Source organism: Notolabrus celidotus, chromosome 11, assembly GCF_009762535.1.
Source record: "Notolabrus celidotus isolate fNotCel1 chromosome 11, fNotCel1.pri, whole genome shotgun sequence".
NCBI lineage: Eukaryota > Metazoa > Chordata > Actinopteri > Labriformes > Labridae > Notolabrus > Notolabrus celidotus.
Genome location: NC_048282.1, coordinates 27,202,680 through 27,217,809, shown reverse-complemented (window position 1 = coordinate 27,217,809; position 15,130 = coordinate 27,202,680). Strand labels below are relative to the sequence as shown.

The following is a 15,130-nucleotide window of genomic DNA, read 5'->3' as shown; positions in this document are numbered from 1 at the left end:
TCCAACTTCTGTGTAATTTGTTTACCATCGTCATGCAACAGCTTCAAATCTAGTTCAAACTTGTAAATTGAACACTTGTCTGTTCTTCACAGGATAAAAAACTGATTAAGACTCTTTTCGATGTGCTGGCTCATCCAAACAACTACTTCAAGTACACCACTCGGGAGTCCAACGAGATGCTTCCTCGCTCCTTCATCCGTCTCATAAGCAGCAAAGTCTCCGCTTTCCTGCGACCTTACAAGTAAAGCTCACACAGCTGCTGCTGAAGACTCGGAACAAACCCCCCCCCCCCTGTCCCCTGACATCCCTCTCCTCCAAGACCCCTCTACACCTCCCACACCACATCCCAAAACTCTCACAGGACTTAAAAAAAACAAATACACGAGTTTACCCTCTTTTATTTTTCCACAGGCTTTGACAATAAACACTATGCAGACCTGAGAAACACTGAAAATCAGATGTTTTTATGTTTTTTGTCAGTATGCATTCAGAGCAGGTCTGCAGTCCAGAGCTCAAACTTTAAGTGGGGGTGGAGAGTTTGTGAGTGGGTTTGGTTTCTTTCACCTTACGCAATGAAACCACAAAATAAAAAAAACAGAAAAAAAAGAAACGCCCCTTTCAGGCAGTAGGAGTGAAGTTTGGTGTGAGTGGTTTGAGCCTGACAAAGCTTGTTATTGTGTTTGCTTAAACGAGCAGTCTGAGTCCCAGTCTGACTCCTACCATTAAGTATGACTGTAAGTGTTGTGTAAGTGTTGTAACCCTTGGTCCATCTTCAGCGTCTGTGTGCTGTCCTCTAGGAGGAGCAGTTGTTAGATTCACGTCGCAGCTGTGATCCCCGTCAGTCAAAGCCTTACTATATTGGAGCTCTTAGAGCCGTTTCCAGGGGTTTTACTGTTAAAACAGTTAATCTATGTTTTGTTCCGTCTGTCTAGACTGTACCAGCGTTTCCAACATGCAGAGTTTCTGTTGCTTGCTCTTTTTTTTTTCATTTATAACACAAAGCAAATACTAAAAAAGGTGGTTTAACATTCCAAGATCATAGAGGACATTTGGGAGACCAATAACTAATAATTGTGAGAGCCACAGAAATGAGATAATGTGATGTCTAGAGGAACACGTCTCTGAGAGAGAGAGAGAGAGAAAGAGAGAGAGAGAGAGAAATGTCTGTGAGGGACATTATGTTTGCTGCTTCTTTTAAAAGGTCACTTTAATTCTTCAGTCTCATTGTCTTTCTGATGAACTCTACACGCTAATAGTCTTTAGGTTTAAAGCCTCTGAAATACTTCAGACCTTAAACAGCTAGTTAATCTCACATTGCCTGTCAGTGGACTACTAGTTTGTCTGTTTTTAATTTCAATCTTGTAAATAATGAAAATAAATTAGACGAGGGTTGAATTATTTGATCCTAATTTTCTTAAGCAGGACCCCCCCACCCAAAAAACAATCCCCTCTGCCCCATTCAAGCCTCGTTCAGACGCCCCACTCACACATTGTTCTGTCCCGATGGAGACAGCTCTTCCAAAGACCGCCCAGAGAGGGCGACTCACTTTGTTTTGTGCACTAAATTAACAACACGTCATCCTACCTTTGTAGTATACAAAGTGCAATGAATGAAAAGGACACACCTTGATTCTGGATTCGCCCTTTTATGACCAACAACAGTCTGTGAGACATGTTCGACTCATCGTGTCAAAAATTTTAATGTCACTTTGAGTAGAAGATGTTTCTCTTAGTTTGTCTGTCAAAAAAGGGTAAATAACTGAATTTTTGGTGTGTAGAAATTTTTTCCACACAGCGACCAAAACAGGGTAAAATCATGAGTTTGTATTGAAACAGATTTTAACGGTTAAAAGAAGATGACTTTAGGAATGACATTTTGGGAAAGATTTTTTTTGCTTTCTTGCAGAGAGTGAGAAGAGATTGAAACCACTCATCTCTTCTGTTATATTTGGTCTGATGACCAATAGACTGTTAGCTTAGCACAGATATTGGAAATAGAGACAGAGCTGGCCGGTCTCTTTTCACTAGATGAGTCAGTAGGGTTCTTCCTCGTCACTCACTACTGCTGTGACTGTCGTGGGTCAAACGGAGTGGTCTGTTTTTTCTCCGCAAAGTGTTTCGGTTTCATTCAATGACACCACTTCCTGGAGTCTGTGCTTGCGGAGGGACTCAATGCTAGAAAGGGAAAACGGTTGTTTCCTTTAAAGTCACTATTACCAGACGGCAGTCAAATAGGAACAATTATCCCTTTCCCTTATCTTGTATATTAAACCTGATTCTTTTCTTCTCCAATATGTTATTAAATTTAAAGATAAAACAGTTGTCCCCACTTGTGTAAATAAAATAAGTGTTTGGTGCACTTATAATTGTACCAGACTGAACTTTAAGTATCCAGAACTTGAGGATGACACTAAAGGGATTCTGACCCCATAGGAAAAGTTGTGGATGAAGCTAGGCCAATCTGCAAGAGCCTTGTACTAGATTCAAATTCCTCTTCATACATGTTTTTAACTTTAGCCACGGATCAAATAAATCTAATATTTTGTATTCTAATAAAATGTACGTCATATAAACAGTCGGCATCCTAGTGTGCTCACTAAGCCCAGTAGACCCCCTCCAGAATCAGCTTCTTTCCTGCAGCCTGTTTTCTTTTTTTTGTTCTCTTGAATTGTTGCCTTTTAACGAGAGTTTGCTATGATGTATCATAGAGTTGATAATGATATTTGCACTTGAATTGTTCTTGCTCATGTAAAGAAAAATTGTCTGGATTTTTGTATTGTCTTTTTAAATGAATGGAATTGGTGTTCTTATTTTTCTTGTAGCTTGTTTGTTTCATGAAATGCTCATTCACCGTTTAGTCTATAGAGATGATACACATAACATTATCGACTGTAAGAAATAGAAACTATGTACAGAGGTGAATGAAACAAGTTTGTACTTGTTACTGCCCAAAACACTTATCAAAATAAACATACTGTACTTCAGCTCCATTTCAGGCACATTTTAATGTCTGCATCATGAATTCATATACCTTTTTATGAGAAAATATGACTGAGTGCGTTAGAAAAAGCGGGTAGAAATACTTTCAGAAGCCAGAGATTGCTTGTTTTAATAAGATGTCTCTATATTTTGTCGTCCTCCACTGACTGCCGGCGTCCAGTCTGGTCAGGTGAGATTAAATATTGTGGAGTTACATATCAGCCGCTGCATTAGCCTCTGTGGAATTTCGGATGTACTGGAATTACAAACAGAAATCAGATTTAAAATAATTCTACAACTTATGGCATTAACTCTTAATAAAAATAACTGATACTTACATCTGAGTTCACAGTGAGGTGGGGAAGGATACCATCGGCCACCAGCACCACAAGTGACACTTTTCGGGCCGCGCTGTGTGTAACCGTGATTACATTCAATGTATAAAGTGTCTCGTGGCAGATATTTCGCCTGTATGGCCCTTGTCCAGGAGGCGTTGGGCACTCTTATACGTGGACATGTAATCTCTGTGGAGGCGAGAAAGCTCAGTTTTTATTCCAGTCAGGTTTAAAGTGCATGAAGTGTGTTTGTGTCACTAACAGCATGCAAGACCTTTGCATTTAGGAGGAGGATCACTCCACGTCCCCTTCTCCGTGCACCAGATCTCCCTTTTTCCGATAAGGGCTCCAGCCCGACACTGGAAGCGAATCACTCTCCTGTACTCGTATGTTTGCTCAATCTCACCAATCATGTATGCGTTTCCCACTGGTGGAGGAGCTTCACACGTCATAGCTGGAAGAAGAAGCAGCAGTGCTGGCTCAGTTTAAAAAGGCGGGAAAATAAAGCTCACACAACAAATGATGTGATGGTGAGTTCACTGCACCTTCACAGACAGGAACCCGTCCATCCCAGCCTCCACTCATGCAGTGTCTGTCTGCTCGTCCTACAAGGTTATACCTGATGAACGTGGGGACATTCCCAGTGATTTAGAAAGGACAATTGTATAAGTGATGTTTAAAAAAACAGCAGTGCAGTGAAAGAGGTTTTAAGATTTCTTACCCTTCATCACAAATTGCGGTCGCAGTGTCTCCAAACTCAACTCCTGTGTATTTAAACTCTCCGTTTGGGATCTCTCCTGCAGAGCCACAGAGCTGAGCTTTATGAGGATGAGAAGACGTCAAGAGCAGTACGAGAAATAAAAACATAAAAAGCTTTTAAAAATAAGATTCTAAAAGTTCTTACGTTCACATATGAGTCTCAGAGGAGACCACTTCCCCTTGCTGCAGCTGCGATATCTGCTCCCGCCTGCTGGAATGTATCCCACATCACACTTGTAAGACACTTTATCACCAGAGGAGAAAGACCTCACTGTGATGTAATTGTCAGCCAGGTGGGCGTTGGAGCTACTGCTGACTTTTGGCACATCACATCCACCTGCTGAGCAGAGAGAAAGAAGTGTTAGTTTAGGAACACATTTTTCCAGCGACTCCACAATTTGCATTTTCAGTAACTCGCCCTCTTTATCCGGTAGCTGAGTTTCTTCAGGCGACGGCAGACATCTGGGAGGCGCAGGCTGCCACTGGCCGCCTGGACCACACGTGATCTTTTGAGCTCCGTCTAGCTGAAAACCAGGACTGCAGGTGAAGTTGAGACTTTCTCCCAGCTGGTACATGGAGACACTTCCATTGTTGCCCACTGAGTTCTCTACAGCCGGGGAGGAGCAGCTGGGCTCTCCCTCTGAGGATAGAAACATTATCCATCTATTAACAGGTTATTATGTTATTGGTCCTGTGAAAGCACACTTTAATCAGAATCCTGATTTCCACCCATCAATAACTTAATGATGTGTATTTTTTGAGATGTGTGATGTCACTTGTTATATCTGGTACTGTGTCCCTCGTGCTCTTATTTTATGTATTTCTTAAGAAATAGCTAAAGAAAAGCAAAAATGTTTAACATAAAAAAATGATTAACTAAAATATTCAACATAAAGCAAACAATACATGTTTAAAAGAGGAGTAGGTTAAGTTGTCTTACCCCTTCTCTACTTTTCAACAACTATAACCCAAATATGTATGCAGTTTGCAGCCATTGTCTTCCTCCAAGGCACTTTTCTCCCTGGTATGGTGGCCCAAAGGGTCAAAATGCAACAAAACTACATTTAACAAGACAACCAAAACCTCCATACCATTAGGACGAAATAAATTGACTCTAATTTAAAAAATCTGCCCACTGCAGAGATGAAGACAATGAAACTCAGAGTCCTGTTTTGCGTGGCTGACATTGTACTAGTAGATAGATAGATAGATAGATAGATAGATAGATAGATAGATAGATAGATAGATAGATAGATAGATAGATCTTTATTTGTCCTTAAGGAGATTTGTTGCCACCGTCTGTACAGGAATACATGTATGAACACAATAACCATAAACATCCACCCAGCCTCACAGCAATGGTGCCCCGCATCCCACAAATATACACACCAGACACATATGCACACACTGGGCACATATAAAACACACCAAACACATATGAACACACTGGACACATATATGCACACCGGACACATATAAACACACCGGACACATTACAGTTGCATTCTGTTTAGCAGTGCTATGGCCGATGGGACGAAGCTTCTGCCAAACCGGGCTCGCCTACAGTAAGGGGATCTGTATCTGCGACCGGAGGGGAGTAGTGTGAAGACCGAGTAGAGGGGGTGTTGGGGGTCCGGTGTTGTAGTGCGTGCTCTGCGTATGATGGCTCTGTTGTTGAGGTCAGACAGGTTGGGTATGGGGAGGCGGAGGATTTTGGTGGCAGTGTTTGTGGTGTGTATGAGTATGTATTAGGTCGATTTAACTCTGTGTGACTTACTCTTACAAATCCCTTTAACTCTGCCCCACTTCCTGTTAAACCTGAACATCTAAATAAATAAAAGGATTTAATAACGTCATATTGAGACGGCAATTACGCAATCTTAACACGACACCACCTGCCCGCGATCACCTCTGAATGCAGCGTGTAGGGGTTTCAGATCATGAGTAAGAACGCAATGACGTACGTTACTGTTACACACCTTCACATGTCGGGATTTCACCAGTCCATCCAGATCTCTTACAGATCATGTAGTTGAGTCCTTTCAGGGTGTAACTGTCACCACAGAGATAAAATGCACAGTCAGTTCAATAACGTATTTTCTCCAAGTATTGCAGGACTTCTGTCAGGCTTTCACTCACCCCTTGTTGCACACAGCATAAACTTTCTCCCCGATGAATGCACTCTCTTCATAAACAAAGATGCCATTCGGTAGATCCCCGGCATTACCGCATGATCTCTCTATCGGAAGAGAATAAATGGTCAGAATGGGGAGAATGTGTTTGAGAGAAAAACTAGCCCCCATTTACTGTGAGGTAATTCAGAGTATTTCTGCTACAAGCCTCAGGTTGAAGATCTCTGGTCTGCTTTGGAGTTAGAGATTCACATTTTAATAGTAATTATAAGTTGCTCCTGTCCAGCAGTTATTATCATTATTACAGTTATTTGGTGGAGAAAACGCCCACTAGTAATGAGATGAATGTGCCCAAAGTAGAGGAGTACACAGATCCAGTGTTCCTCTTAACCAGTAAATACAAAGTTTAAACTACAGTACATGTAGTTCACTTTCAGGGATTTTAAAGCACCTGTTTCTGTTTGTATTTTACATTCTAGATATCAATATTACCTAAAAAAAATGCTTTGAAAAACAGTTCAGATAGAAAAATTCAACATACCATGGGTGATGTATTTATAAAGCATATTCAAACAGGATTCACTACATAACAAGGTGCGTGGATTCATAAACGTAAAGTTTCATTTGAATTAATTGATGAGTTATATAAAAACAAAATAACAGAACGTTGGTAATATTTATTAATAAAAATGACTGGGATTGATGTAGGGCAACTGCATAAGATAATATATTGCCTGACCATTTTATAAACATTTATTTTTGAAAAAATGATACCCCCAAAAAATGTTGAAAACACAATCCAGACAATCAGACTTGTTTTGTGGTTCTTTGACCCTGGTATGTGTGTATGTATAACTTTCAGGATTCATCTTTTTTCAAAAATATAATTGGGTCGTAATTGTTAAGCATATTGTTGCCTTGTGTATGAAAAGTGCTTTAGGATAAAGTCTGGCTTGACTTGACTAATGTCATGTTTTGGTCTGTTCTTTGTTTTCTTTTAGTGATGTTTGGTTATTTGGATTTAGTTTCTAGGGTTTTTTGTTTCATGCGTTGATTTCCTTTAGTTTTATGGTCTCCTTTTTAGTTTACTCATGTGTATTCCTTACCTGTGTTTTTGTCTTGTGCTTCATGTTGTAGAATCTCCCTGTGTGTTAGGTTTTACTTCATGTGTTTTTCCTCCTTTATGATTGTCTTCACCTGTGCCTTGTTGGTCTCACCTGTGTCCCTTTCATTACCCATTGTGTGTATATAGTCTCTGTGTTTCCTCCATTCTGTGTCGGTTCATGGTGTTTGTGATGTGTCATGTCAAGTTGTCACCAGTGTTCCTTCTTATTGCATAGATTTTGAGTTAAGTTTTTGTTTATTTCTTTTGTTAACCTTCCTGTTATGTTCGTTTCTCTGGAACAGCAATAATGTTCCTGGGTCAATTATATCCGGGGCATATTCAATTATCCAAAAGTGTCAGAACCCCAAAAAATCCCAATACACATTTTTTAAAATCTAATCTTTTAACTCCATTACTAACCATTTAAATCAAGATTTAGTCCATTGGTGGTCTTTAATTCTCAGATCATGGTTCAATGAGGACAACTCAATCGTTTTTCATTAAAATTAATGTTGAAACTTGTTTTAAATGTACATTGGCAAGCCTTAAATATAAATACAATAGTTTTACATGACAAAGATTTTTGTTTACTTTATTTTACATTTTGAATTTTTTATATTTTTATGAAGTGATGTTGATAAACTAACACAACACCTCTTCTGTCACATGCTGCCCAGATTTTTATGCTGCATTCAGCTGGTTTGGAAGGCATATATTGCCAAAAATAGACTTTTAAAAGGGTCAATTTGAACCACAACATAAACAGGAAGGTTAATTAAAACTGGTTTATTTTTTAAGCCTGCACTAGGGTCCTCCTTTTGGTTTTCTGACACCGTGACAATGAAGATGTGAGCATTTTCCCTTTTACTGTTTGAGGATAATTGGTTTGGAAAAACTTGAACCAGTCTTTAAATCTTGTGTAACTGTAGCATATTTCTCTTAAAATATAGACAAAAACTCTGTCTCTTCTTTTTGCTCTATTGCCTGCAGTTTCCACACGTGGCCGCCAGGGGGCTCTCGGCTTCTTCTGAGCTTCACTGTCGTCGCTTTAAATAGAATGACCTCAAAATACCTCCGTAAAATCCTCATCTTTAATAAAAACAAAACATTGTATCGTCTCGTTGCCCTCTCATGCTGAATGAGAATGCTTATAAGTTCTAAAAGTACTTACTATCGCATTTCAGAGTCAGCTTAGTCCATGTTCCATCCACACACTGAACTATGTGGACTCCTCTGGACGGACTGAAGTCCTCCTCACAACGATAATACACCTTCTCTTTGTGGCTGAACTTTAGTCTGCTGCTGTACCTCGGGTCCAGTCTGGTGTGAGGGTACGCCCCGGGTGTGGAACATGTCTTCGGCTCTTGGGCTTTAAGAGATGAATATCTGTTAGCAAACATTTCAAAACAATCACAGTCTAAGAAATATGCACGCCACGTCTTCATGAATTTACCTGATGCGAGTAAAAAGTATGATAAAAGCAGAAAAATCCCCTCGGTGTTCTTCATGCTGCTCGTCTTTGTCTCTGTTGGTAAAACGAATCCTCAGGCAGATTACAAGTGGCAGGAGGATCACATGAAGCAATTTATATAAGAGGAGGTGCTGACCTGAGACCAGCTAAGAGACATGACACCATTACATTGACACAGACCAGGGAGGAACACACAGCAGAGCACACGTGCAACAGGCAAATACTACTACTACTAATCATATCTGCAGCTGTTCTGATGATTGGAGATAAACCTCAGTGACTTTTAAAATCAATCTAAACACCAACAGAAAAAAAAAATCACACAGAATTGAAACCCCTGAAACAACTTTATATTTTAACCCAAAGACTGAAAAGAAAATATTACAAGATTTAAACAAAAATACAGTATAAGATAAGATGTTACTTTATTGATCTTTATTGATTCAGTTGTTACAGCAACCCAGACATAAGTACAATCAAGAAGTTTCAATAAGTAAAATAAAATAAAATGAAATGAAATGAAATGAAATAAAATAAATAAAATAAATAAAATAAATAAAATAAATAAAATAAATAAAATAAATAAATAAAATAAAATAAAATAAAATAAGATGAGTAAAAATAAAAATATATAAATAAAGCTAGAATACAATTTAGATATATACAATGTTACAATGGAATTTAGATTAAATAGAAGTAATTACAGGCAGTATTAAAAATGTTTCAGTAGTGACAAGTTGACATGTTGTGATTATAGTTGGTAATGACAAATTAAGCAATAAATAAAAATAAATATGGGTATGTAATATGACCATGAGTTTTAGTTACAATAATAAGGTAATATAACATAATATAATATGGCAAAGATAATTATAATACAGTATATTATGCATTATAATGCCAGCAGCAGTCAATGTCATGTTGGACACATATAAAGGACTTTTAAAAATAAAGCAAGTGATCAAAACATAAGCTGCACTTTTTTTTTTTCTTTTTTTTTTTCCAGTCAAGGTATTTTACACACATGTATGCATGTATACACATAATAAGAATATATAGATAAATAAGTACAAAAATAAATAAGATAATTTAAATAAATAAGAGATTGCCTGGATTGTCGTGGGTTCATCAGCTCTAATTTATAATATCCATAACGTCCATTTTCCTATATAAACGTCAAGAAAGGGTGTCAGATGTCATAAAATTTCTGGGCATTGCCTCTTGTGGTGTATCATATTTTCTCAAATGTCAAATGATGAGTAATATCATTTATCCATGATTTAAAAGTTGGAGGATATTTCTCTTTCCATTTAAATAGTATCTGTCGATGTGCCAGGAGAGACCCAAAATCGACATAGTTTTTTCCCCGGGTGGTCCAACTCCAAAAACTGCTGTTATAGGAGAAGGTTTTAAGGATGTATTCAAGACATCTGTAAAAGTTGTTAATATCAATTTCCAAAACCTGTGTAGTTTTGGGCAGGACCAAAGCATATGTGAGAGGGTGCCAGATGTCTTGCACTTTTACCCATGAAAGAGTCAAGAAGTCACCAGATCCCACATGTCTATGTCTAATAAATAAAGTGAATAATCTAGATTTATGGGGGAAAAAATATGCTCTTGGCTGCCGAGGCAAAACTAGCTCAAACTAATGTCAAGCAATATAACAATAGCTTTGAGAAACCTTAGGAGACTCATCACAGTAGTTTTGTTTGCATTGTTTTAACAATCTATACTGTATGTGCAGCTAACAAACTGGAGTCTGATTGAATGTTTGAGCTTCTGCATTAAGAGTTCATTTGTTTTAATGCATTTCCCCTGTTTACATCATGTCTCCTTCAGTCATACACTCCTTGTCCCTCAGGAGGGTTTTTGACCCAACCTTAAAGTTTCACACTGGATTTATATCTGGATATTTTTAATCCACAAAGCAAACTTGATGATATTACGTTAGTGTTTTCCTGAAAAGTCATTTTTTTCCAGCATGTTTCTGAGTCACTGTGATGACTGTGATTATGCACGTGAGTGGCAGAGGAACTAACAGTCATATATTTTATTTTAGGCAATACCACAATGTGAAAAAAATGAACCACATATTACAACTGAAGGTTCTGATTTAACTTTGGTATACTCAGGGGTGTGTCTAGTCTCTGGGTAGGCCGAGTCAAAATTATTTATGCGTGACATTAACTATGTGCACAAACAAGAATAAATAACATTTGTTCAACCTTACTCATTTCCTTTTTGACAACATCAAAATGTTACATAAAAGTTGTACCCTCTGTGTTATTTGTAAACTTTAAAAAGTAACACAACAGAGTGAATCTTCCAATTCCTAATTTCTAAGGACTCCATCCATTATCTTGACCGCTTATCCCATTAGGCTGGAGCCTACCCCAGCTGGCTTCGGGCGGAAGACAGGGTACACCCTGGACAGGTCGCCAACCTATCACAGGACTCAAAAAGGAAAATATTTTTGTCCAATGTCACAGTTTGAAGAAAGCTACCAGGAGTAACCCAAACCTAAAAGTTGATTTCAACACAAGTGTCACCTCTGACAAGGCAAACAGCCAATCATAGTTAAGGGTTTCAGGGTGGCAACTGGGGTGGCCAGGTTTCAAGGGGAGCCCATGCCACCCCTCACCACCCCTCCGGACACGCTCCTGGGTGGAAGCAGCTAAATGTAAACAAGTATTAAAGTAAAGTTAAAATTAAGAGCTGTGCATCAAGGATAATCAGCTGTATTATAAGCAGTTACAACAAGTTGCTGACTATGTATATTTGTTTACTTAAATTATAGTATGCAACCTGTGAAAAGGAGTCACAGGAAAACAACACTTGTCCTCAGGGAAAACAGACCTGCTGTTAGTCTGAATATAGATTTTAAGCACTGAGTAGCTTTGGGCCACACAGGGATTAAATAATGTTAGTGAGTGATAAGTATAGAAAGTGCAGTATGATCATAAGTTTCACATGTTGTTACAAAAAGTTGGAAAAGCAGATCAAAGACATTACTGCTACTTCCATCTCTGCACAGCATTTACTCATTTTTAGAAGGTTAAAAACTATTTCAAATATTTCAGGACAAATTCAAGTTCTAAAAGTATCTGTGACACACAGTGGACTCACTAAAAACTCAGCTTTTCTGTGTACAAATCAAGAAACTAAAAGTTCTGTGGTTGTTTAAAAGTATCTTATAATGTGACTAACAGCACACTTCTGTTCATCTATTTTTCTAAATATCTGTTGCCTGTTTTTTTGTAATATATTTAATCAGTGTAAAAGTTAATCAGAGCTTTTTATCTGGACGCATTCGTTCAAGGATCCTGTCAGGCGTCAAAACAACTCACTGATTAAATTGTTAAAAGAAGACTGATAATTTGCTGTTTCCCTGATGACTCTGTCTGTGACTCATAACAGTAAATCATAAGTATTTAAAGAATGTTAGAGAGATTTATAAAGTCACAGAGGAAAGCAAATAGCGCTTCCTACTTTGGGGCTTTGAAAAAGTCGCCGTGACCTGATGCCTGGGTTTGTTCAATTTTAGGGGCAATTTTAGAACAGACTTTCAAGGGTGATCAGCCCCTTGAGCGACTGGGAAATGAAGAGTTGCTTGAAAGAGTTGAAACATACCGCCAAACCACTCAGTCCACAACAATAGTACTAAATCATTTAAGAAAATTTAAGATAGAATATGCTGTGTTTGCAAAGGTATTAGATCTGTAAAGTACCATTAGTATCACAGGTATGATTGTTGTTTGTACAGGCATGAAGCTGTTAAAGAATCCACACTGGATAAAAAAGTAATAAAAACATGAATGCATGGGTCCTAATCCTAACCCTAATCATAACCCTAGTCATAACTCTAACCCTAATCCTAATCCTGACCCTAACCCTAATCATAACCCTAACCCTAACCCTAATCATAACCCTAACCCTAACCCTAACCCCTAACCCCTAACCCTAACCTCTCCTAACCCTAACCCTGACCCCTAACCCTAACCCTAACCCTAACCTTTACCCTAACCCTAACCCTTACCCTAACCCTAACCCAAACCCTTACCCTAACCCTAACCCTAACCCTTAACCTAACCCTAATCCTAACCCTTACCCTTACCCTAACCCTAACCCTAACCCTAACCCCACCCCTAACCCTAACCCGGTCCCTGACCCCAACTCCTAACCGTAGCCCTAACCCTAATCATATCCCTAACCCTAACCCTAACCCCTAACCCTAACCCTAGCCCTAACCTAACCCTAACCCTAACCCTAGCCCTAACCCTACACTGAACCTAACCCTAGCCATAACCCTAATCCTAGTCATAACCTTAACCCTAACCCCTAACCATAACCCTAATCCTAACCCTAACCCTAACCCTAGCCCTAACCCTAACCCCTGACCCTTAACCCTAACCCTAGCCCTAACCCTAACCCTAGCCCTAACCCTAACCCTAGCCCTAACCATAACCCTAACCCTAACCCTAACCCTAGTCATAACCCTAACCCTAACCCCTAACCCCTAAACCCTAACCCTAACCCTAGCCCTAACCCTAATCATAACCCTAACCCTAATCCTAACCCTAACCTTTACCCTAACCCTAGCATAACCCTAACCCCTTACACTAACCCTATATCTAACCCTAACCCTAACCCTAACCCTAGCCCTAACCCTAACCCTAGCCAAAACCCTAACCCTAATCCTAGTCATAACCTTAACCCTAACCCCTAACCCTAACCCTAATCCTAACCCTAACCCTAACCCTAACCCTAGCCCTAACCCTAGCCCCTGACCCCTAACCCTAACCCTAGCCCTAACCCTAACCCTAGCCCTAACCGTAACCCTAACCCTAACCCTGGCCCTAACCTAACCCTAACCCTAGCCCTAGCCCTAACCCTAACCCTAACCATAACCCTGACCCTAGTCATAACTCTAACCCTAATCCTAATCCTAACCCTAACCTTTACCCTAACCCTAGCACTAACCCTAACCCCTTACACTAACCCTATATCTAACCCTAACCCTAACCCTAACCCTAGCCCTAACACTAACCCTAGCCAAAACCCTAACCCTAATCCTAGTCATAACCTTAACCCTAACCCCTAACCCTAACCCTAATCCTAACCCTAACCCTAACCCTAACCCTAGCCCTAACCCTAGCCCCTGACCCCTAACCCTAACCCTAGCCCTAACCCTAACCCTAGCCCTAACCGTAACCCTAACCCTAACCCTGGCCCTAACCCTAACCCTAACCCTAACCCTAGCCCTAACCCTAACCCTAACCATAACCCTGACCCTAGTCATAACTCTAACCCTAATCCTAATCCTAACCCTAACTCTAATCATAACCCTAACCTTAACCCTAACCCCTATCCCCTAACCCTAACCCTAGCCCTAACCCTAACCCTAATCATATCCCTAACCCTAGCCCTAACCCTAACCCTAACCCTAGCCCTAACCCTACCCTGAACCTAACCCTAACCCTAATCCTAACCCTAACCCTAACCCTAGCCCTAACCTTAACCCTAGCCCCAACCCTAGCCATAACCCTAACCCTAATCCTAGCCCTAACCCCTAACCCCCCCTAACCCTAACCCTAATTCTAACCCTGACCCCTAACCCCCCTAACCCTAATCCTAACCCAAACCCTAACCCTAACCCTAGCCCTAACCTTAACCCTAACCCTAATCCTAACCCCTAACCCCCCTAACCCTAAACCTAATCATAACCCTAACCCCTTACCCTAACCCTAGCACTAACCCTAACCCCTAACCCTAATCCTAACCCTAACCCTTACCCTAACCCTAGCACTAACCCTAACCCCTTACACTAACCCTAGCCCTAACCCTAGCCCTAACTCTAAACCTAAACCTAATCCTAACCCTAACCCCTAACCCCCTAACCCTAACCCTAACCCTAACCATAATCTTAACCCTAACCCTAGCACTAACCCTAACCCCTAACCCAAGCCTAACCCTAACCCCTAACCCTAATCCTAACCCCAACCCTTACCCTAACCCTAGCACTAACCCTAACCCCTTACACTACCCTAACCCTAGCCCTAAACCTAGCCCTAACCCTAACCCTTGCCCTAACCCTGACCCTAGCCCTAACCCTAACCCTAACCCTAGCCCTAACTCTAAACCTAAACCTAACCCCTAACACTAATCTTAACCCTAACCCCTTACCCTAACCCTAGCCCTAACCCTAACCCTTGCCATAACCCTAACCCCTAACCCCTAACCCTAGTCATAACCATAACCCTAATCCTAACCCTAATCCTAACCCTAATCCTACTACTTGCCATAACCCCTTACCCTAACCCTAGCCCTAGCCCTAACCCTAACCATAGCC

The 15,130-nt window shown here is 40.1% G+C and overlaps 2 protein-coding genes across 4 annotated transcripts in view; one reads left to right on the top strand and one right to left on the bottom strand.

Moving 5' to 3' along the window:
* scube3 (signal peptide, CUB domain, EGF-like 3) overlaps positions 1–2,990 on the top strand; it is a 96,210-nt gene extending 93,220 nt beyond the window's left edge. For both annotated transcript variants that reach the window (XM_034695239.1, XM_034695238.1), the window contains one exon: positions 93–2,990. In XM_034695239.1, the coding sequence (XP_034551130.1) occupies positions 93–245 (153 nt within the window). In that variant the 3' untranslated portion in view covers positions 246–2,990. The remainder of the gene's footprint in view (positions 1–92) is intronic.
* On the bottom strand, positions 2,987–9,020 carry LOC117821161 (membrane cofactor protein-like). 2 transcript variants are annotated; one of them, XM_034695240.1, is made up of 12 exons: positions 8,918–9,020; positions 8,764–8,835; positions 8,482–8,679; positions 6,213–6,312; positions 6,053–6,126; positions 4,492–4,713; positions 4,219–4,413; positions 4,036–4,132; positions 3,860–3,933; positions 3,589–3,768; positions 3,318–3,503; positions 2,987–3,235 (listed from the first exon to the last, which is right to left on the bottom strand). In XM_034695240.1, exons 2-12 carry the CDS (start codon positions 8,816–8,818, stop codon positions 3,210–3,212), a joined length of 1,407 nt encoding a protein of 468 aa, XP_034551131.1. In that variant the 5' UTR covers positions 8,819–8,835; positions 8,918–9,020; the 3' UTR covers positions 2,987–3,209. The 2 variants fall into 2 exon arrangements, with proteins under 2 accessions (XP_034551131.1, XP_034551132.1); XM_034695241.1 differs by having other exon boundaries at positions 4,219–4,410; positions 8,764–8,978.
* Between the last annotated feature and the right edge of the window lie 6,110 nt (positions 9,021–15,130).